A 25312-nucleotide genomic window follows, 5' to 3' on the forward strand; every position below is an offset into this window, starting at 1 on the left:
GCCCTCCCAGCCGTGGGGGCGTTATAATGTGACGGTCAATCCCACTATTCGTTGGTAAAAGAGTAGCCCAAGAGTTGGCGGTGGGTGGTGATGACTACTGCCTTCCCTCTAGTCTTACACTGCTAAATTAGGGACGGCTAGCATAGATAACCCTCGAGTAGCTTTGTGCGAAATTCAAAAAAAAACAACAAAAAAAACAAACAATAATTTTTATTCATGTGTTTTTGTTACCATTTCAGTTGTTGCACTTATGATACATAAACTGAAACAAATCTATTGACTGAATGAAAACCAACGTTACATACTGTAACACTATATAACTTCGAATCAAAGGTGAAGTTTTGTAAAAATTAATTATACTTCAGGAACAATTTATAAATCATAAGAAAAACACTCTAAAAAGCAATTAGAAATATAATAAACTTAAAGGTACTGTACCTATGAATAATGATATAAAGTCAGGGGATTAAGGATGCGCTAACTGACAGCAAAGAATTTTGAACGGCTTATATCGAGATGTATATATATGTAGTCACTAAACACTTATGCTACTCAAATTCAATTTAACAGTTATCAGAATATGTTATAAGAATTATATTGGCCAGGTGGGTTAAGCCGTTCAACTCGTCATCTGAGGGTCGCAGTTGGAATCCCACTCGCACCAAACATGCTCGCCCTTTCAGCCGTGGAGGCGTTATAAGGTTATGGTTAATTCCACTATTTGTTAATAAAAAAGTAGCCCAAGAGTTGGCGGTGGGTGGTGATGACTAGCTGCCTACCCTCTAGTCTTACACTGCTAAATTAGGGACGGCTAGCACAGATAGCCCTCGAGTAGCTTTGTGCGAAATTTCAAAAAAAAAAAAAATGAAAAGATCAATGTTGTCACTTCGTCTTGTGGTTATGGCATCACTTCTAGCAGCACGCCCTCTGACATTAGTGACATGATCATATTATGCTGCTGATGACATCCTCGTTTCTGGAAGAAACATGGGTTTTCATATTAAGTATTTGAAAAAAAAATGATATTAAATTTGGTTATTACTCCAACTTGTATATTAATTAATTTAATTTTGCATATCACATACATATCCATCACCTAATTAATTTATTAATATTTAATTAAATAAAGTATTACTTAGATATTAATTAAGAATTTACACTTCACCATATATTAATCACATTATTAATTAATCTTTAATTAATAAATCTCCCCCAGTAACACCTCAACCACCCTCCCTCCTGGTATGTCCTTTGGCAGATAGTGCATGGCCAGCAAGATCTGCTCACATCTCTGATGATTCCTGGGCAATGAACATAACTAGTGGATCTATCTGCTATTTTCTTTGCTCTTAGGTGTCCTTGCACAGTCAACTCGTGAATTTGTTCCATCAGTTGAGTCCTGTATTCTGTTGTTTTGATTTGCTGCACTTCCCCAGTATAATTTCTCTGTTTGATTTGGTACAGCAATTCCTTCTAATACTCTGCTCTATAAGTGCTTTACCCATTTGTCTTCAGCTCGATTTTTCCCATATTTTGTCACAAAGATTGTGCAGTGAAAAGTGTTTCTTTTACGCTTCCTTCAGTTCCTGCAAACCTATATTCGTGATATCACCTTTTGACCTTTGTAAGATCTTCGTGTTATGTTTGCTCTTATTTTCTTGAGTTCTATTGGTGACTGCCAGTGCTTCTTCCTTTATATATATATATATATATATGTTTTTCATACATATAGTCTTTGATAGGTCTGATATTGCACTCCCTTTTGTTTCTCTATTCTGTTGGTACCATCTCCTTTGTACCAATTTTCTCCCAGGTATTGTCCCAAAGTTTCTGCAATGGAGGGACTTTCATTTATGATTCCTTCAGTTCCTACATACCTACATTCGGGATGTCCCCTTTTTGACACTTGTAAGGTCTTGGTGTCTTGCTTGCTCTTCTTTTCTTGACCACTAGTGGTGACCACCAATGGTTCATCAATCTTCTTTCGGTCTAGTATCTGAGTTTCTACTAGCTGGTATGTTTTAAACAATTTGGTCAAATGTGGATGTTTTATACTGTTGTCTCCAGGTTTCCCATATAATATAATGCATTTATCTTTATTTTCTTATGGGTGATGGCTTTCAGCCGTGGAGCCGTTATAATACGACGGTCAATCCCACTATTCGTTAGTGAAAAGAGTAGCCCAAGAGTTGGCCTTCCCTCTCGTCTTACACCACTAAATTAGGGACGGTTTTCTATATCCATAAAATATTAATTACTAATTTGAAATCATTCTTTCCCCAACTTGTGTGTCTACAATGAAGTTATAATTTATAAAGCTTCTGTAATAAATAATCATTTTCTTTTAAACAAACATGGATTTTTAAAGCGATAAAACAGACAATTTCTAAATACTCTATAACTTTTTATTTTCTATTTACATAGATTTTATTTTAATTTTTTTATCGATGTGTAGTTTGTGAAAATTCGGGACAAGAAAACATAAATCGAGTTCCACTGTCTCTTATTAGTGAAGAAAATCGTCCGATCGTAGAAGTTCTTCTGTTGTTGTCTAGCATCTGGCTTTCTAATTCGGTTAAACACTGGTCAAAAAATTCTTGTGGATCTAAATATGTTTCAGGAGCTTACGTTTCTCAATTTTTCTATCTACTCTAGTCCTCTGAACCTTCTGATTCTGATGATTTCCTTTCATGAAACAAATCTCGCAGTTCTTTAAAGTAAAGAGGTCTCTTTGATTTATATTTCGTAAATTTGTTGTGACGTCTACAATGTGAAGGTACCTTCTTCCTTTCAGTTAACAGAGTTTCCGATATATATGAGAATATTGGTTGATAATAATGAGGCTGTGTTGATATAAAATATTTGGCATGTGATCCTTCAAGACTCGTGATTATGTTTGTTATTTTACTTGAGGCATTACTATTTTGAATGTCCTTCCTATTGCTAAAAACATTCGCCTTTGTTTCTTTCTAAAAATAACAAGAATCAGGATAGTTGATGTTAGTTATCATTATATAGAAATTACCTCTTGGAAATTAATACAATGAAACTACCGATAACTGGGCTATATAAACTTAGTGGATATCAATTAAAATATGTTTTCGAACAACACTTTTATTGAAATATCCAAATTTTGAGCAAACTGATTGACTCTCTATATTGATTTCTAACAAGTGAAAAGGGAAGGTAATGTTTATCTTATGCATATCGAAATATTTAAAACTTTACTTCGGGGGAAAAACTCTGCAGAAAGTATATGTCTGCAGTACTAAACAGAACAAAATGTAAACAATTACTAACAAGCGTTATTAGAAATTTGAGAATTTCAAAAATAATCAAACTAAAAAAGAAATTGAAATAAAAAACGTTGGTACTAACAACTATACTTTTGAGAATGATAAATTGCATGATGTATATTTTAATTTAGTTGCTGCAATTATCGAGAATTTCACTCTACGTTGTTTTTGTTGGTTTTTTATCAGAAAACTTCAAAACGGACTATCTGTGTCTGCTCACCAAACAATTTTTTACACTTAAAACTAAAACCAAACACATTTTCACAGTTAAAACTATAACAAAACAACTTTTTACACGTAAAACTATAACAAAACATCTTTTTACACTTAAAACTAAAACCAAAGACCTTTTTACACTTAAAACTAAAACCAAACAACTTTTTACACGTAAAACTACAACAAAACAACTTTTTACACTTAAAACTCAAACCAAACACCTTTATACACTTTAACACCAGACTTTTAGAGTTATAAGTCTTCGTTCGTATTACTGGGCTCCACTAGATGTCCTTAATCTATGGGTGCCTTTGTATTTAAAATTCGAATATTTTAATATTTGTTTGGAAGCAGTTTAACGTCGAGATGGCGCTGTGAAATTCATCAATATCGATTTGAACGAAAGCGCAAAAAGAATACGAACACGACAATTCTGTTCCGATCTAAATCACAAAACTGATCCTAAACAATTCTGGACACACTTGAAAAGATTTACAAATACAGGAACAACAAACACAGTATATCCACCACTTGAACTGGATGGAGAAACAGCATGCACTAATACAGAAAAAGCCGAGATATTTAAAAAAAACACCTAGAAAACACGTTCAAGACACATCATGAACCAGACATGAACAGATACTTCTTTAATACAGTTAACAGCTTTATTGATCACAACAGAAGCATTTTTACACCTAAATTTCCAGTCAACACTATTATACACCCAGAAAAAACAAAATACTGGAGCACTCATCAACTGATTAAACATATCACTGTAACGGAAGTCGTAACTGCTATTAACAACACAAAAAACAAAGCCCCTGGAGAAGATGGTATTCAAGCTATCCTCCTAAAACACGGCATCAGAGATTATATGAACACCTAACAGCTTTATTTAATCTATCATTATCAGCTGGATATATCCCAGTTTCTTGGAAGGAAGCAATAATATTAATGTTCCAGAAAGAAGGAAAGCCAGCGACTAAACCAAACAACTACCGCCCAATTAGCTTAACCAGTTGTATTGGCAAAGTATTAGAGAGGATAATTAGTAATCGTCTCTCAATATACTTAGAAGAAAATTCAAAATTACCAGAAATTCAAAACAGATTTCGAAAATACCGCCAAACTTCAGACCACCTGATTCGACTTACAGAATCAATTACTGACAGCTTTAACAAAAACGAATGCAGTGTAGCTTGCTTTCTCGACATTGAGAAAGCTTTTGACACAGTGTGGCATAATGGTTTACGTCATAGATTACATGAAATTGCTTTACCCCAGAAAACTATTCGCCGGCTGTCCAACTTCCTGGAAAACAGAATGTGCAAAGTAAATGTGAATGGGGCCCACTCAGGGTCCTTTTCACCCGAAGCAGGAGTCCCGCAGGGAGGGGTTGTTAGCCCTATATTATTTATCATGTATGTGAGTAATATGCCTCTGTCGGACCTAAATTTAGGTTTTGCATCACAGTTCGCTGACGATGTGGCAGTCTGGAAAAGTGCCCCACTCCGTCAATAGCAGCAACGAACCTACAACCAATTATAAATAACATCGAAGAATACTGCCAGAAATACAGAATCAAAATCAATATTCCGAAAACCCAAGTGATACTATTCAGCAGACTGAACAAGCTGAAAAAAGATCCACCAAAGCTCTACATGAATGGATCACTTTTACTGACTGCCACATCTGCTAAATTTCTAGGTCTAACATACGACTCAAAGTTAACGTGGTTACCGCACACTAAAAATATAATGAAACGAATCTGGAAAAGAGCAAACTATGCAAGAAGTCTTTCAGGTAAAAACCAAGGAACATCTCCAGGTAATATACTCAAAATCTACAAAACGTACATTAGACCCGTAATAGAATATGCATCACTGGATTAACATAGCACCCACACATTTACAGAATCTTCAACGAATACAAAATTCAGTTCTAACTTCGGCATATAAAGTACCACGAAGCACTTCATCCACATTTATGCACAAATATGCAAACATAGACACAATATCTGAAAGACTCTTGCATAATTCTCTAAAATATTTCAATAAGAATTGGCATAAGAATAACTTAATGTGTGATCTCGACAGATACCACGTACATGATGTAAATAGCCCTAAATACCTCTCCCCTTTTAACATGTATTTAAGAAATGTTACTCAAGCTGGCCACCTTGCACTAGACAATTAAATTTTTTTAATCTATTTATTTATTATTTTTATTTTATTTTATTTTTATTATTTTTATTACTATTATTGTTACTACAAGTAGTAGTAGCATTTCTCTATGGAGAAAAACAACAAGGAGAAAAATTACAAAAAAAAAAGACTTTTCTTGTGCGTCCATGCATGGAGTGTGCCCTGAAATGGGCCTGAGTACGATATTATACTTTTTCTCAGATCCTAAGCTTAAAAAAAAAAATCCTTACGTCAGACGCTATCAATGTTCGGGAGGGAGGAAGAGGTCTCATGTACCTGACCCTCCTGGGTATTTAACATCGATACCCTAATACCCACACGGCGAAACTCAAACACCAAAACAGAACAAAATGTAAACAATTACTAACAAGCGTTATTAGAAATTTGAGAATTTCATAAATAATCAAACTAAAAAAGAAATTGAAATAAAAAAGCGTTGGTACCAACAACTATACTTTTAAGAATGATAAATTGCATGATGTATATTTTAATTTAGTTGCTGCAATTATCGAGAATTTTACTCTACGTTGTTTTTGTTGGTTTTTTTATCAGAAAACTTCAAAACGGACAATCTGTGTCTGCCCATCAAGAGCATTAATACCAGACTTTTAGAGATATAAGTGTTCGGTCGTATTACTGGGCTCCACCAGATGTTCTTAATCTGTGGGTGCCTTTGTATTTAAAATTCGAATATTTTAATATTTGTTCGGAAGCAGATTAACATCGAGACGGCGCTGCGAAATTCATCAATATCGTTTTCAACTAAAGCGCAAAAAGAATACAAACACGACAATAATGATGCTTCATAAAAAGTAAAATAAAATACATTTTTAACTCCATGTGGTGCGTAAATGAGTCCACTGTTTTTAATTAGAAAGCTTCTAGCTAGCATAAATGTAAACTTGTTAGAGAATTTCTACTGTTTAAAATTTTGGCATGACGAAAGGGGTGTTTGAACATCAGATAAGATACATCAAAGTTCTACAGTTATCCAAGCAAAGAAAATTTGGCTAATGCCGTTTTGTTAAACAGCAAAAGAAAATAAGCAAATATAAATGTCCCGGCATGGCCAGGTGGTTAAGGCGCTCGGCTCGTAATCCGAAGGTTGCGGGTTCAAATCCCCGTCACACCGAACATACTCGCCCTTTCAGCCGTGGGAGCATTATAATGTGACGGTCAATCCCACGATTCGTTGGCAAAAAGAATAGCTCAAGAGTTGGCGGTGGGTAGTGATGACTAGCTGCCTTCCCTCTAGTCTTACACAACTAAATTAGCAGTTGTAGTATATGAAGGATGGAAGTCCTCACATTATACATCATACGTATATATGTCTCTCTACTACTAAATGGAATGAGTACAACCCAACTTCACGAGGTAATGACTCATAAACAGAGTCATGCAGTACAAATCTATAGAACAAACATTTATTAAAGGTTTGGAGACGGCTTAAATGGTAATGAAGAAAATATTATTATATACAAGTACTAGTCCTCTGGACGGAATTTACGTAAATTATAATTAATGAAAAGTCATCTAACGACATGAATAATTGTCTCCCTTATATGTGACCAGATCAATGAAAACCGTGAGATAAAATACTGATTAAACGCCTTCCTTTCCCCGTAGCGGGCTTAGAACCATAATTTGAAACAGCTTCTATCCAAGTGGAACGGTTTTAAAATGGTCATATTAGAAGCATCTTTCATATACTTTCCCAAATGTTAATACAGTAGAAAATATGTAATTTTTACAATTTTGTTGTTCATACATTTCACTTTATACTTTGAGTACATAGATTAACAAGAATATCAGGTTATACTTTTGTTGCTAAGCGACATGGCATAAAGTTGTTGTTGTATACCTATAACAAGTCAAGATTCATCCGTAACTGTGTCAATAGCGCAATAACTGTGAAAACACATGACTCATAAACAGAGTCAACAGAGTACAACAATTTTGAAAATGTTTTGAGATGGCTGCAATGATAAAGAAGAAACCTGTATTATATGTATATATCTACACACAACGTCTCTAGAAGCTGTTATCAAGTATCCATTTAAACCGACTACAATTTCCTTCTAAAAAATCGATACCATTAAATTGAAACGTTTCTTATAAGGTGGAAGATTAGAGTGTAAAGTTTATAGCCTTAATACATTATATTTATAACGGTGTCTAAACTTCATGCAGAACACCAGCATAAAAATGTATAGAAAGTAAGTAAACATATGTGACTGAAGGTATATTACATTCTTGTTATGTTCGTCTATTTGTGCTCTACCCACCACAGCTATCGATAGCCGGTTTCTAGCGTTGTAAGTCCCAGACACTCGGTATGAAATGTGATGACATTTCCCGTTATCGCAATACTTACTTTAGGAAGATGAAAATTCTGGACTTTTTTGGCCCTCTTCTCTTTTACACTTTTACATTTTCTCTTATCGTCTCTATTAACAGACTGGTCTTCATCTTTTTGTGGTACAAGTGAATATTTATTTTTTTTTCTATCATCTTTATTTGTATGGTCTTCTGTGTTAGCTGATTTTACTGTTTTACATCTACAACAATTGCACTTCCAAATAATGACACTACAAAAGAAAAGTGCTAATAAATAACATGGATGATTTAATTTGACTCTTATTTGTACATCAGTGTTATGTCAATTAAAAATGGAATATAATTATAATCTAGAAATAATAATATTTAGCAACGACAGCCACAGGGACGTTCTCTCCCAGTGGAACGTCAGTAAGTATATGAACATATAACACTAAAATAGGCGGGTTCAGTTCCCCACGGTGGACATTGCAATTTGACCCCTGCTGCATCTCTTTAAAATAAAGTTAACAAATCTAAACAGGAATAAAATGTTATAGCTTAAGAGGGATAATTGAATATTTATTATTCTCGCTGATAAATTTCAATTTTAAGACCATATTCAAATAAACTGAAAATCATTAATTAGTTAAAGAACTTTTTTGAATGAAAATGCCTTTTATATTTATCTCAAGTACTCGAATTGTAATAATTTAGGTTACCCATATTTTACACGTTTCAATTTCAAGTATTTCTACTGACACGCACAGTACCTTATTGTATTTACATATAAAAAACAGGTTGAACAATAACATACTTAACTGATGAATGTTTTTTCATCAGAAGAACTTGTAATATTGTAAAAAGTGATCCACAATTTAAGCTTTAAGTGAATCTCCACACTTAAAATACACTTTATTGTAAACTAATGATGCTAATTTCCCCTTATATATTTCTTTTTAATGCAACCGTTTGTAACCTTTTGATTATTTATCATTCTAATTAAAATAAAGTAACTAATATTTTTATATTTCTCAGCCCCTTTAAATTCATTATTAAGTATATACACACATGGTTCAACTGTTAATGACATAGAAACTATATTAAGATCTATTCAACAAAATATAAAAAAATACTGTTTTGTTCTTACCTTAAAAAATTAACAAAAGTGGTATTCCTACTGCAGCAATTACCAATGGAATCGTATGTTTTAACATGGATGGTGCTGAAATGGAAAAATACAATTTAAAAAGAAAGTTAGTCAAGTACAAGTTGTTTTTTGTTATATGATAGTATTGGAGGAGGCTACGTTTCATTTCGTATACTTACAGTGAAAATAACAAGATAACCACAGCGTTCTGAGTTACTGGAATCGAAGAAGTTCCACTCTTTATTCAAACACGTATAAAGTTTAATGCACATGGATAAAACAGTACAGGTAAAGAAGTGTGAAGTATCACTTTAAATTAATTTTCTTCCTTGATAATCCAAGTAAAGGTATTTACTTATCATATCTTATGACAACCAAATACACTGACTGTGTTTTCATATCAAATCAGGATGATCATTTGATGCGTCACGTGACTGACCACCATTACATCAGATATATATATATTTGTAACAAGACAAAAGGCAAAAGTAACGAGTTCTCAGACTTCCAAGGATGTATGATTGTCGACACTGACTTACTAGCAATTTGTAAAAATTGTTTATATGTTTACTGTTTCTATGTTTCATTATTCAAAGAAATTTGTAATTAGTGTCTAAATGAACTACAAACGAAAGAGAATATATTGGAAAACTGTCGGTAACAATTCAAAGGTAAAGTACATGGACGGTCTTTTTGTTGTAAACAAATCTAAATCTGCTCTACTCAACCAGTTTTTATAAAATAGTCAAGATTTAAATAATACAACAATACTAGAAGGAGGAAAATACTTAAGAGATGCAGTTACTGGTCCAAAAACTTACTTCAGACAACAGAAAAGCTCAAACTGTGAACAGTGAATTAGTGGGAATGATAGACGTGGTTTGGTGAATCATGTTTTACCTAAGTTACTATGAGTGGTGAAATGGTAAGATATTTATTATTTAGAATAGAAAATAACGTCCACAATGTACTGGAATATTATAAGAGATCGGGTCTTCACACATTACTACATTTTTTACCTTCATGAATAAGGGATTGAAGAAATTTAATGGGAAGAAAGAACAACACGCGTCAACACAAACATCGTCACTCACAGTAATATTTTTACATCACGACATTTTGTCACCAACCTTTCCACACATATTGTCTCACGTTAAAGGTACGTTTTACGTAATCTTATACGTAGCATAACTTACTTTTCCTTGGAGAAGGAACGTATGTTTCTTCCACCGTTCCTGGTTGACTTGGATCTAAGAAAAAAGCTTGAAATGTTTACAATGTTAACTTTGACAATTAAAAATAAAATAATGGATGAAGTATATAATAACTAATTTACTGCTTAGTTTGTTCAAAACAGTTTTTCCTTTTTCGATATATAAACGCTTTGAAGGAAAGCACAACTTACAACACAGGTTATTTCTCAGTATGAGTCCTTCAGGACATTGGTAGTTTTCACTAGGTTGTACGCATGCTAAAATAAAGTATAAGATGGTTTGTAGTTAGAGTATTGTTGACATAAGAAATAATATTTTGCACTGTTTGTTTGGAATTTAGTACAACACTACATCATGGCCTATCTATGCTCTGTCCATCACGGATATCGAAACCCGGTTTCTAGCATTGGAAGCACGCAGACAGTTTGCTGGATCACTAGAGGAATTTTTCACCTGATATGACACTTCAGGCTCATAACAAATTATTAACTACTTTTCTTCGTGAAAGCTCACACATTGGAAATCATGTAAGGTATAAACAAAATCTATCAAATATAGTTGATGGCTTATCTTGCTCTTTATCTATTGTATCGTAAGTCACAGGAGATTTCAACTCAATGTATTTTCATAATTAATAATAAATAAGGATTTGCAATGCTAAAGTTAAGGGTTCGATTTCCCCTCGGTTGAAACAGCGGATATCCCTTTGTAGCTTTGCTGTATGAAAAACGCAAATTTTGGTAATTAAAGGCCCGGCATGGCCAGATGTATTAAGGCATTCGACTCGTAATCTGAGGGTCGCAGGTTCGAATCCCCATTACACCAAACATGCTCACCCTTTCAGCCGTATGGGGCATTAAAACGTGACGGTTAATCCCACTATTCGTTGGTAAAAGAGTAGCCCAAGAGTTGGCGGTGGGTGGTGATGACTAGCTGCCTTCCCTCTGGTCTTACACTGCTAACTTAGGAACGGATAGCCCTCGTGTAGTTTTGCGCGGAATTCAAAAACAAACAAACAATCGTAATTAAAAATATATATAACATGACTGGACGGAAAATAAAGTGAAGCGTAAGAAATAACATAAACCAAAAAAATTAAAATCATTTAAGAAATCATGTGTTTTTTTCTGCTTTACGGAATAGCGAGTAAACAACACGCAGTGCTGCATTTATTCTAGAAGTTTGTCTTTTTCATTAATATGTGACGTGTTTGATATAAACTTCCAACAAATGCAGATGCCTACCCAGATCAGAATTAAAGTTATGCTCAGTAACAGATATAGTTAATTAAATAAGCTCTTCAAACTTTCTTATTTCAAATGATAAGAATATATTGTTTCATCGCTTGGATGTGAAAAGTGGCTAAACAATGTCTCTGAATACCAGAACTTGGTTGTGTGTTTGTAACAAAAGAAACATTTTTCTGCTATAACACTGTAGCACTTTATAATTTCAATATTTTCACAGACGATTAAAGAAATCATTCAACACTTTTGATTTTTTAAACTTATTTGTTCTATGACTTGTAAAGAAAATAACAAAACCTTTCTAATTTCTAACATAAGGTAATCTCGTTTTCTGACTTCACGGAATGTCTAATTTCATTAATTGTGTAACGCTATTAATTAAATTTATTCATATCTATGTATGCATTTAGTTATTGTATATAATAATAATAAATCAAAAATTATTTCGTAATGATAAATTTATATCTGCAGACAAGTTTGATTTTCAACATTTTAACACCTCAGGCTTAACGCGGAAACAATGGCGGTGAGCTGTATGTAGTTAGTTGGAAAGGTGATTTCATGGATTTTGGAACATTAATGTACAATCATTAAATATATATCGAACTTATAACACTATACGTAAATTGTAGTAAAAATGGATGGAATCCGATTCATAATTTAAAGTTTTTTTTTAACTTCTAAACACTACCAAAATCGATTCTTATAAGCATTTACCTTCTAAGAAATGAGTGATGAAAATTGGCTTGTGTGCTTTTATCTCCCAGTTTCTTGAGTATTCAATAACGCACTTATACACACCAGTATCAGAAAAATCAAATTTATAAATCATTAAATCACCCGTGGCTTTGTTTACCCGAATTTTATCATTGTCTGTTGCTATTCCACCGTAGGGGCCAAACCAATAATACTGAAAAACATCAATGGTATAACTTTTGATCCCATAGCTGTCAGGGACATACGGAATCACCTGTGGGGCGCCAAGTATAATACTTTCAGGTTTAAGCTTTATGTGTCCAGGCATTGCGATTGTTACAGCATATAATGCTGTAAAAATCAATGTTTTCAAAAAGAACTTCACCATCTCTATATCTTAAAGTTTGCTCGCAGTAGTAACTTGAACGTTTTCCAAAATGTCTCCTAATTATCTGTGTTGCTGAGATACTGTTTCATTGTTAATATTATAAATATTGTAAGTACGTAAAAATCACAAACAATATGTTATAAAAGTTACGGAGTTAGGGATTAAACACTAAAAACTGATAAAAGTTACGAAGTTACGGATTGAACGCTAAAAACTGACAAAGTACAGAAACTAAAAGGTGTAAAATTTATAATGAGGCTACAGAAAACACAATTCCATTTTTAAACAGCTTTGATTTGAATTTAAAATATACAAATTCAAAAATGTGTGAAAAAACATCTAATGTTAACGTTATTTTTATTACAAAATAAGGTATTGTTGTTTCACAATAATACTTGGTAAATAATCACAATTATTGTTGTGAAAACAGTTTAAACAACTCGCCTGGCAGGTAAATTACATATACGAAATTTAAAAAGTTTTTATTATTCCCTTAAGTTTCCCCAATTTGATTTAAAATATTAAAAAATAAAAGCATCATAAACAAACTGTTTACATTCCGGTTGGAACAGAATTACAAGAAAAAAGAAATTTATTTATTTTCTCCCATGAAGTTACCTAGGGGGCTGAATATAAAAATCGTAAAGTTAATAACGTCACAGGCCTAATGTCAATGTCTTCTTACAAGTATAATTAGTATTGATCATACTCTATCAGTTCAGAAAACATCTTCACCGTAAGATTCGTTGCTGTGACAAACAACTTATATAAATATTGTGTTTGGTCGTCGGCAATGGATAGGGCAAAGTATAGTTGATATAATATTGTACATGTTTGTTTTTGAAAAATTGGTGAGTGCTCACACGAGGTAGACAGAGCACAGAGAGCCGGTTTTGTAACTGTGGCTGGAGGTGCAAGCAACCCTGTTAATGCAATTATTCAATGAGAGACTGATCGTTCTGTGAGTCAGCCACTTTCTCTTGAAGTTATTCACCTCATGAACAATCTGAACCTGTTGATTCCGAGAAAGATTTTTATAGCCTTTTTCCACCACAGGATTTTCTCATGTTTCCCTGTACACCTCCTGCAGAGTGAGCTCGGTCTAATATTGCGTATTCAGGTATGATTTCTCAGGTATGTGATGTTTTATCCCATTTTATGATTTCCTACAATCCTCATCCTTTTTTGTTGTATGATAGTTCTAAGTTCTTCTTTACCATATTTAGTTTTTCCACTTTCTTTGGATATTAGGGTTCATACAAAGCATTTAACTTCATAATTGGTTGAGAGTTCCAGCATGTTTTGCTTCCTGTGTGCTGTGGATAGTTTGTTTGACGAACCATCAAATAGCCTATCCGTTGTAAGACTCACAGGTGTTGGAATCTATTTTGCCAATTTGGGAGTACCCCCCTGACTTCCAGTGCTTTTAATCCATGCCTCTGTCTTATCCTTACTTTTGTGGTATTTATCTACCAAACATTTACTTTCAGATACTCTGTACAAAAATCTTGAGGTTTTTTGAGGAACAGCCTCTCCTTTGTTACTTCTAAGATGACTCATTTTTCATTCTCTACTCTCACCTTGCATACATAATTTTTCTGTTGTTGAAACATACTGGGTCAAAATGCAGCCTTCTGTCAGATTTATTTGCTGCCCACTTAGGAAATCATGTGTAGCTCTGTTTCTTAGTATATTTTCAAACGTATTCCAGACGCTTTGGAATTGCATGCTGGGAACACCTGCATCAACACTCTACCCTTTCGTTTTTTGGTAGCTCATTTGCCACAGTTGGAATCAAAACAAGCCCCTATTCCAGTTTCCCATCCTATTGCTTCCCAGCTTTTACCTGTTCCTCTTTCCAGGTGTTTTTTTCAGTGTAGATCATCATAATATCAACAGTACCAGTTGATAACTGGATGGGGGCTCAGTTGTGTGACTTTCTTCCCCTTTGGCAATGTTTCATCACAGATTGGTGGATTATTTGGACATGTCCTATGCTTCCTTTACCTTCTTATTTTTATCACAGATATCCATTTCTTTCCTTCCTCAGGATTCCATTAACAGCCAGCTTCTGTTGGAGGTAGTTCAAGACCTTCTGTCCAACAGAACATTGAATCTGGAAATAATCTCTTTCACAGTTTCTATTCCAGCTGTTTGTTGTTGTCATTAAAACTGAAGACTGGCTATCTGTCATAGTCTTTCAATCAATTTCTCAGTCTCCTTTTCTTGTTTTATAATATAGAGTAAAAGCAAAAAACATAAGTTTTTGCACATTGTAGTATGGATGTTTGACTTCCTCCTTCAATTATACTTTATCTGTATTGTGGAGGCAGGGCTGAATTATTTATTAGGCACAGTGCCTAGGGCCTATGAAAACTATAGGTCCATGAAAATTTTCCATAAAAGTTAATTTTTTGGTTTAACTTGTATGGCTGGTAGGGCCTACAAACAGTAGGTGCCTACAACTTACAGTCGTCTTGATACAGCATGGTGGAGGAACTTGGGATTGTTCTGGTTGTTTCCCATCAACTGTCTTTTGTGTAGCTTATTCTGAAGATGTTATTTGTATTAGGTTGGTTCTGGTCAATTTCTCTCTCATACACATTTTTTCAATGCAGGACATCAGGTTTTCTAAGTTGATATACCATTTTCTATTCTTAACATACGCTCTCTTCAGGAGTCAGATGTTTGATATCCCTTCTGGTCTTATAAATTTTAGGTGAAGATGGTATGATCCTCATTCTACATTCACCCTCTCTATCTGTGTCAGTTTCCAGCAGCATAGATTTTGGATGTAGTGGACTTGTCAAGTGCAGTCCATCATGCCCTATCCACTTTGTGTCTGGAGACACTTCCATTTTTCCCCAATACTAATTGGATTTACTTCTCAGTTTTTGTCTACCAGAATATACAACACATTTCCCAGATTGATGAACAGTATGGCTGATTTGGAAGTAGTGAAGTCTCCCACATCATGTCTTCATATCTAATTCATTAGGCTCAAGGTGTGTCCTCTGTACTCTTTCAGAGGATGCTTCTTTTCTTCCCTTGCACCAATTCAGTGTGTGATTCTATCTGATTATACAAGCACAGCTAATGTACCATATTAGAAGTTAGTTTTTCTATACATAAAATGTACTTCCTCTCCACTCAAAATGAGTGATTCAATTCTCCACTAAAACTCAAAACAGTAATTTGATAGAACTGAATAGAGGAAGTTGCACGTATAATGAGTGTATAGCACTTTCCTTTGTGGAGGATTATCCATGATAATTTGCATGAGAGACATTAAAATGAGTCATTTCCAAAGGAAGGGAGGAAAAAGACTTGTGGCATGTTTTTCTTTCTTTTTTTTCACATAGAGTGCAGCACTAAATGAGACTAGTTATATGAAATACATTTTCAGTATAGGAAACATAACTTTCACTGTTGCCCTGCTTAATATCTTATTTTGTTGAAAATCACCTATATTTTCATGAAAATTGGGATCATCTTGAAATTTTCCCTCTCTCCAGTTTGTTTTCTTGACCTCCAAATTAACAAGGAGCCTTGTATCCAATTCTATATTCTAAGCCTCAATATGCATATATCATCCAGTTGTAAAGAGACCCAAGGCATCTCTCAGTCCTAACTTGTTAATTTGGAGGCCAAAAAAAACATCCTGGATGGAGGGAAAATGTTCTAGAAGATCCCAAAATATTAAAGAGTTAGTGAGTTCAGTACAAAGGTAGATGATGTGAAAAAAGATTGAAGTAGTGATGCAACTTTGAACATTTTACAGTTTTAAGTCAACTTTATCATACTAATAAGATACAGTGTATAATGTAAGCCAGTAGTGAAAAGGAAAGCATGGTTTTCTGTAGACAAATATTTAGTCCCATCTTTTTAAGTAAGGTGTACTTTCCCTGAATTCAGCTTGACAGTGAGGATGAATCACATATATTAACCTGGTTTAGCTTGTGTTATTCATAGTAGTGAGGTACAATGTATGTATAATGTAAGTACTGTGGTTCCTGGGACACAAACAGCACAGTATAAAGATAGACTTTAATACAATAACAGTTTCCTTACTTGACTATTTTCCATATATTGCAACAAAGGTATTTCTGTTGAATTAGACAATGACTGAAGATGGAAATTGGTCATTTTGCAAACACATTATGCTATGATCTTTTTATGGATGATTTATGGACAAAATTGAAAATGCTTTTGTTGGTATTTTTTAAAGCTTTTAACATCTGGGGAAATAAGGTTAACACAATATGTGCAAATCAAGAAATTTTAAGAGTTTGGAAAATTTGTACTTTATGGACCATCACACTTTAATGTTATTATCTTAAAATTGAAACTGTTTCTTTAAACCACATCTGAAACATTTTATTTTTTTTATGAGATTTAGTTTTCTGTGAAGAGATTTATTTTTGTTGTTGATTAATTAATGAAATTCTTATTGTAGTTTTGTTCTTATTTATTTTTCAGTTCTGTTTTGTAAATAATCAGAATACTTAATAGTCTTACACAGTATTATTTGTTTAAGGGTTAATTTATCTTTTAAGAACAATTTTCAGGCTTCCTGCTGCCTTTGGAACTATTTCATTGTAAATCATGTTCAATTTTGATGGCCATAATAATGCATTATTATGAAAATACTTCTTTCATTGCAGTAAGTTTCTACAAAATGAGGTCAATCTTATTCCACACATTTTGATAAACTTTTCACACAATCTCCACTGCATTTGGAGGTTGGCTTTCTAGACTATGTTTAAGCAGATCAAAGACAAAACCAAAACAGCATTTTATGCTTCAATAAAACTGAATTGTGTTGGCAATCCAAATATTTTGTGTTAAGGCCTTCAAAACAAATGCAGATAATAATTATTCACTAATGGATATAAACTAAACTGAGTTCTTTTTTGTCTTCAATAGTGTTTGCTAATTCAGAACCTGTTAGAGGATTTGAAGAAGGTGCACTCCAGATGTGCTTTGCTGATCTTAGGCAGGTTAGTAAGCCTTTACAAAACTCTACTATTTAAGTTCATATTAAAAGATATTACAAGTAATGTAAGCATTGCTTTTGGACTAAATACATTTTATGTGGTTGCTGTAGAATAGTCATTAATATTGTATACGTATGTAACATAGGCATATATTATGTATATAGATATGTAATTAACAGTTACATTATGGAAGACATTAAACCTTGTTGAATGATATATGCTCATAGGAAGAAAAGTATGCAACTGTCATGAAATGCCTTTCAAAAATGAAATTATTTCCTTAAAACTTGATAACAAACTTTCATTAAAGTAAGTAGTTTCAGCAAAAGTTTTACTTTGTAAATATTTTTTGGATTTTTCTGATAAAAATTCATTATTTAATGCAGTAATTTACACTTGGACTCTGAGTAGTTCACATGCAAAGTAATTTTTACATAAAGTATAAAAATAATACTTTTTACCTTATAGTTTTTATATTTCATTTGCATAACCTCTAGAACTTCATAAATGAACATCAATTGTTGTTTTTTAAGGTAAATGTTTGAACTTTATTTTCTCTTTTATGCACCGTATTACTAACTCTATTTATCATCATCAACAGAGAGTGTAGGGAGATGTTTTTAAAATTAACAAAAATGTGTAATACCTTTTACATCTTTATAGAAATTTACTGGTATAGTCATCTTTTTCACATATTCATAATTTAACATCTTTATCTTTTCATTTATAGTTTATTTTTAACTCTCCTTTAAAATTCTTTGTCTATTTATTCTGATATATTAACTGATACCAATAGGTCTTTTATGAAGAAGTTATTTTGACAAATTCCCCACATAGATGTGTTGCCAAAACAGGATGGCTGTTATAGATACCATCTTGTTTATAAAGCTTTCACAATCCATGTAACAAGTTAAGCTTATAAAAACAATTAAATCACTCAAATAGGATTTTTAAAACATAAATTATACATAGGCAACTAAAATATAAAAATTAGATTTAAGTACAGTTCAACTGTCTCTAACTATAGCATTTTGAGGTAACAAACCACTGTAAGTGCTGTAGACAATAGTACTGCAGGCTGTTACTTCGACTTCGGTACAAAAACTGTACACCAATTTCATATTAACTGTTGGTGGAGTGAGTGTACACTGAGCTCTTTATAACAGCTTTGCACACCTGTATTAACTAATTACTTGTACGTCATAAATTTGTTTCCAAAGTACAGAAGATTGGCATAGCACCATAAAAGGCTGTAAAATCTATTTCTCTTTTGCAGTGGATTGAGTTCTAAGACTGCATATATCGTATGTCTCAAAAGGACATGTGAAAATACATTGGCATCTAGACAGTTGTATGCATTGTGAGCTTATGTGTTTACAGTCAGTTTCTGTTAAATTGGAGATTTTTTTTTATAACTTGGATCATGTGACAACCAAACTATGTGAGCAAAATATTTATTTTAAATGTTTCTGTTGTAACAAAGAATTAAAACTTGGATAACATAAACATTAAATTATATACTATAATGTTAATTTCATTCACATGCATGGATTGTAAAGATGTTTAATTTTGCACATAATTCAGTAATTTGCATATACATTAATTTTAAAATGCTCCTGTTTTGATCAGATAAACAGATATGACTTTCAGTGTTATTTTGTTTATCAACACTACTCATCATTGAGTTTCTGATGTGAGTACTTAAGACCATTTCATTTAAATGCTTCTGTGTGCATTTTAATCTGGAATTTTTTGCCTGTTGGCTTCAGTCAACAACACTTTTTATATATCTGGCAACCAAATATATACACGAGATTTACATTCATTTTCAGTGACATCCGTAAATGTATTTATGGCATTTGTACTTGTGATTATAAATGTCACACATGTTTGTAATTGATACATTTTTTTGTTGACTTTGCTCTCTTGAACTTTGAGTAATCCAGTTACATGTCTTATCACAGCTGTAAATGAGAGTGACTTATTTTGTCACGTAATTCTTGGAATTGTGATTTCTTCATGAAGTTATTTGCTTTTATTCTCTTTTTATATTTTTTCTGTTGACTAAATCACTAGACCTTTCTACAGGCTTTAAAAGAATTTCAAAGTAATTGTTAATCAGATTGTTTACTTCTGCTATAATTATTTTGGTGAACTTTGTATTTGGTCATTCTAATTTGCTTGAGAAACATCTCTAGAATACTTTAGAATCCTCTTTTCTTAGTCTTGCCTGAAACATCAGTCTAGTCTAGTTATCTGAATGGTAAATGGTGAACAAGTTTTTGTATTTGTCTAGTTCATCCCATGGTTCTGATGCTCATGAACTGTCATGGTTTGTAACCTGTATGGTCACTTCAGTCTGATTGTTAATTGAGAACTTTTTATTAACTACTAGATACTAGTTACTCATTACTTTTTATCCTGTGTTTTGACTAATAATCTGCTTCCATATTCTTGGAAATTTCAAAGAACTATTTATTTAGTGGTCGTGGCTGAAAATCAATCATTAGTCTTCTTGATACAGAGACTGGTTGATATATATACAGTAGTTTAAACATTCAGTGACCATCATGGATGTCTGTTTTCTCTTTTTTTTAACTCAAGGGAGTTTCACGTTTGTATTATGTGAATTTTGTTGCATATTGCTTTTTCTTTGTATTAGAGGATGTGTGTCTCAGGTTAATAGGCTGGCTTTTATTGGTCACTAGCCATTGTTAGGGAAGGTTGGATAAAGTTTTACTTGTACAGGTCTCATGCTTTTCTAGGTACAAGGAAGCACTGTGCTGGTCTACAGTATATGGAATCCTCTCTTACTTCACAAAAGAAATATTGTTTTTATAAACACCTAAAGTTAAAAAAAGGACAAAAACAGTTACATTATTTAACTAGTGTTTCAAGCAACTGCCCTTCATTAGGTTTGATATTGTTTAAGGTTATTTACTTTTCTCAAGTTTCAACATAACTGTTCATTGTTATTTGTGAATTTTTTCTACTTTTAGAAAGAAATTAAGGATGTTTATTGGATAGCATTGTTAAATACTATAACAGAATGACATCATTCTTAGTCATAGAATTAATGACCTTTGTGCATCTCTTAAAAAATTTCAAAACAACTTGTAATTTATTTTTATTTTTTATTAATATAACCTATATTTTTGTTCATTTTTTTATTTCCCATATATTAGTATTGTTTCCTATATATTAATATCACCTATATTTTTCTTCATTTTTCTATTTCCCATATATTAGTATTGTTTCCTATATATTAATATCACCTATATTTCTATTCATTTTTCTATTTCCCATATATTAGTATTGTTTCCTATATATTTCTTTACATTATCATTTTCTGTAATTCCCGTTCCTTTTTATTTTTCTATTCTGTGAAAACTGTTTTAACATTTTTTAACTGTTGTCACTGCCATCTTTCATGTAATGCACACATTTTTTTATGTACATCTAAACATGACAGGAATGTCTTCTGTTATTATTGACATAAATGACATCAACATCTGTACTTGTAATGTGCCCTACTAATCATTGCTCTTTATTATCCTAAAAAAAGAATAGTCAATTGAGTTAAGATATTTTATGTCACCTTTATTGGGTTATATGTTGTACTGATAAAGATTTAAGCACTCATTCAGTTTTACATGTACATAAACAGTCAAAGGATTGTTAGGCTAGTTTGGCCTGCTTGAAATGAATAGTGTATTTTGTTCAGTTTAAATTCTTGCTCTTGCTCAATATGTTAGTTATTGCCATTTCTTTTCCAAAAGTTTAGTGATGCATTTGAAAGCCACGCTGTGTAACATTGAATAGATTCAAAATGGTTATTGGTATCTGAATAGACCTATTTGCCTAAAAGTTCCATCAGTCTATAGAAATACAGAGATAAATGTTAGTTTTGTAAATCACCTTTTGAGTATATATATAAAGATTGGCTCTGCTTACTGTTAATAGGAAGATTTTGAATTTTTCATGAAACATTAAGTTATGAAGTATTTTATAAAAATGATAAACGTAGCATGAGATGGACTTAAAAAATTGAAATAACTTTATTTTAACTAAACATTTTAGTAAACTGAAAACATTGAAGATCTACATGTTGCATTCTTTGGAAATAAGAAACTTTATGGCTGTCACGTATTTACAGTGTTAAAGAGTATAATGTGTGTGGTAGAAGGAACACTCTAAATGTCCCTCTGGTGTTAATATATATAATAAACAGTTTGTGTCATGCTTCTTTGTTTTAATAGTAATGGTCTACAATTTATATCATTGTTTTGTAACAAAACTACCAATTGATATTGTGAGGTCAACTATGGTATTTATGTTGTGAATGTTTAATATACATATCAGTTTGTTTTTTATTCTTGTTAACTTTGGTGATAGAACAAAACAATTTAATTCAGAAATTATTTAGATTTAGAATTGATATTTTGTCTTTATTGAGCTAAGAGTAAGTTATTGCACAGTACATTTTTAAGCTTAATTATAAAACAAATACTACCCTAGGCTCACTTATTGCACCATGATAAGTTAAATAGCATTTTATTTATATTTTTTTCAGTTGTTTATTAACATTGAGGTATAGACAAAAGTAAGATAAAAGTTACCAAGGGTTTCAATGGAGTAGTGTTTCAACTAAGCCTTTGTTACAATAATGTTTTACACCAATGCTTATATTTAGGCCATTAAATACACCTTCCGTTACTAATGTTAAGATCAGATGATAGCTAGTTGTGTTGAAGTGCGAATGTAAAGTACGTAATTCCCTCCAGTCTTACACTGTTAAATTAGAGATAGCTAGCTGACTTCCGTCTAGTTTTACACTGTTAAATTAGGGATAGCTAGCTGACTTCCGTCTAGTTTTACACTGTTAAATTAGGGATAGCTACCTGACTTCTGTCTAGTTTTACTCTGTTAAATTAGGGATAGCTAGCTGACTTCCCTCCAATCTTACACTGTTAAATTATGGATAGCTAGCTGATTTCCATCTAGTCTTACACTGTTAAATTATGGATAGCTGGCTGACTTCCATTAAGTCTTACACTGTTAAATTAGGGATAGCTAGCTGAATTCCTTCTAGTTTTACACTGTTAAATTAGGGATGGCTAGTGCAAATAGCCCTCGTGCATGAAATTCAAAAACAAACAAATAAACATAATTAAAGATGTATTAACTGTGGAAACTCTACTAAGTAAAATAGTTACATATATTTTTCGATATCACATCTTCCAATTATTTTAGTTTAGTCACAGAGTCCATCAGTCTCCTTTCACTAAAACTGATTTCTTATTATTACTTTCTGACTTATGGTGTACAATTCCTTCTTCTTATAATTTTTGTTAGTTAATATACGTATAGCAGTTTACTTTATTTTGGTGCACTGGAATTTATCTTTCAGAATTTTTGTAGTTATATTTTCTTATAACTTCTAGATCTTTTCTTGACATGGGACTGGGCAACCTACTTTCAAGACTGTGGACAAGAAAATAGTAAGTATTGAAGGGTAAACCCACAAGTTGCTGTAGTTCTGCTTAAAAGTTGTATGTTTAGTTACCTAGTTATGTGTTGCCCTCAAGATACCTGATACTATTGATGTCTAACTCCAACACATGTCCTGCAAGATGTCAAGTTTCATTTTTTAAATTAAAAGTTAAGTCTTATTTAGTTTCTCAACTAGCCTTTAACAGGTGTAAATACAAATTTAGAAAGAATGAAGGTAAGATGATAAATAGTTGTAGACTCTGAATAAAGTAATGTTTTATTTTTTCTTTCTTTAATGTTAGTTTATTTTTAGTATTGGTTAAATTGTTTGATATATATATATTTGTTTACGAGGATTATTTTGCATTGTTATCTTAAGATATGTGTTTAGAACAAAACTAAACCTTCCAAGCTAGCTGAATCTTGTGTTTGGGATTATAGCAAAAAATTTGCTTGCATTGAGGGTACCATGACAGATGAATCAGTACCTTCTAATCATAATAAGTATGGTGATATGTTAGACGTACATAATATTCATTTCTCATTTAATTTTTATTTGAACTATATAGGTATTTTGTTTTGATCAGAAGTTGGAAACAGTTGTAGATTTTATTACCAAAAGTTTCTCTCCATAGATGTTTTGTATCATGGTAATATATTAAACATAACCTGAGAATTCTCTGTGTTAATACCATTATTATTAATGAATCAATTTTAACTGTCGAGAGTTTAATAATAGTTGAATGTCTGTTTTGTAGTCAGTTAATCATACATGCATACAATTTTCACAAGATGATAGGTTCCAATGCTTCAAATTAAATAAACATTCTTAGATTTTCATCTCCATGTGTAATGTGAGAGTAATAAAACATTGAATACAAAGTAGATAAATATTATCAATATATTATTTTTCTCAGGTAGATAGAAATGAAATCTTAAATTTATGGTATAATGTTTATAACTAAAATTCTATTTTACATTTTGAAGTTAATAATCATGATTGTGTTAGTTAATTTAGCCATAATTAGTTTCATTTAATAGAAAACCACTTAAATTCAGAATGTTTGTTTATTCATATATTTAACAGTGCTTACCACAAATTTGCACAATTAATTGATACTTTCTTGCATATAAATACGATAGTTTTCCTTAACCTTTTTTTTATGATAACTAGGTGTCTAGGCTTTTTATAATGAAAGAACACCTCATATCTGTTAAAGCATGTCTTGTTAGTTGGCATAACTAAGAATATTGGTGCTTGTAGGAATATCATGAAGTATATATTTTGTATAGGCTGATCTGTAAGTAATTTTGAAAATTTTATATTTAAGGTTGTTCTATGTGTAAGCTTCTTTATAATAGAAGTTATATATGGTTTTAACTATCAGCTTTGAGTTATGAGATAAAATTCATGTTTTTTGTTTATGTGTTGAAATATCCTTAAGTCATTGAATCAAATTAATTTTTTAGAAATATGTAAAGCATATAAGTGTTTGAGTAATTTTGCACAGTAATTATATGTTTAGAAGTTACACTGTCCACAAAAGAAGCTTCTCCACTGCAATAAAAATACAACTGTTCATGAGTAATTTGTTGATCCTGATTCTAAAAATTGTTGAATATTACTGATCACTAGTTTTTGAGCTATGTTAGGTTTATTCTAAATATTCTTATATATTGTGAAAATAACTCTCTGATAACTTTATTTATTTATTGAAAATTGCATTTAAGAATGTTCAAAAAACTGAAAATACACTTAAGCTATGTTTAAAACTATCATCATGTTATTATTTTTTTAATTCTTTTTACAAAATACCTGACTGACTTGTTGTATCTTTTATGTATGTTGTTAGTTGCATGCTACAAGAATCAACAGTAATCTTCCATCATCACAGGATTCCACTGTCTTTCTTGATGTTACTGTTCTATTATAGACATAACTTAAGGGAAGTGCTCACCAAGATTATTCCTTACTGCACCAAGATCATTTGATAAGAAACTTAATTAAAAGTGTGAGAAGTGTAACTTTAGTGACATCTTGGACCCAGTTTTCCTCTTGTTCTCAGGGATATCATTAATCGTCACAACATAGTTT

At 32.1% G+C, this 25312-nt stretch overlaps 1 protein-coding gene across 15 annotated transcripts in view; it reads left to right on the forward strand.

Annotated features, from left to right (window-relative positions):
- LOC143242898 (uncharacterized) overlaps positions 1 to 25312 on the forward strand; it is a 247365-nt gene that overhangs the window by 102270 nt on the left and 119783 nt on the right. For 4 of the 15 annotated variants that reach the window (XM_076486501.1, XM_076486502.1, XM_076486503.1 and 1 more), the window contains exon 3: positions 17654 to 17727. In XM_076486501.1, coding sequence (XP_076342616.1) covers positions 17654 to 17727 — 74 coding nt within the window. Of the gene's footprint in view, positions 1 to 13359; positions 13862 to 17653; positions 17728 to 21804; positions 23226 to 25312 lie in introns of those variants that run through there. The other 11 variants (XR_013023383.1, XR_013023385.1, XR_013023382.1 and 8 more) reach the window with 8 other exon arrangements.

Source organism: Tachypleus tridentatus, unplaced genomic scaffold, assembly GCF_004210375.1.
Source record: "Tachypleus tridentatus isolate NWPU-2018 unplaced genomic scaffold, ASM421037v1 Hic_cluster_2, whole genome shotgun sequence".
Classification (NCBI taxonomy): domain Eukaryota; kingdom Metazoa; phylum Arthropoda; class Merostomata; order Xiphosura; family Limulidae; genus Tachypleus; species Tachypleus tridentatus.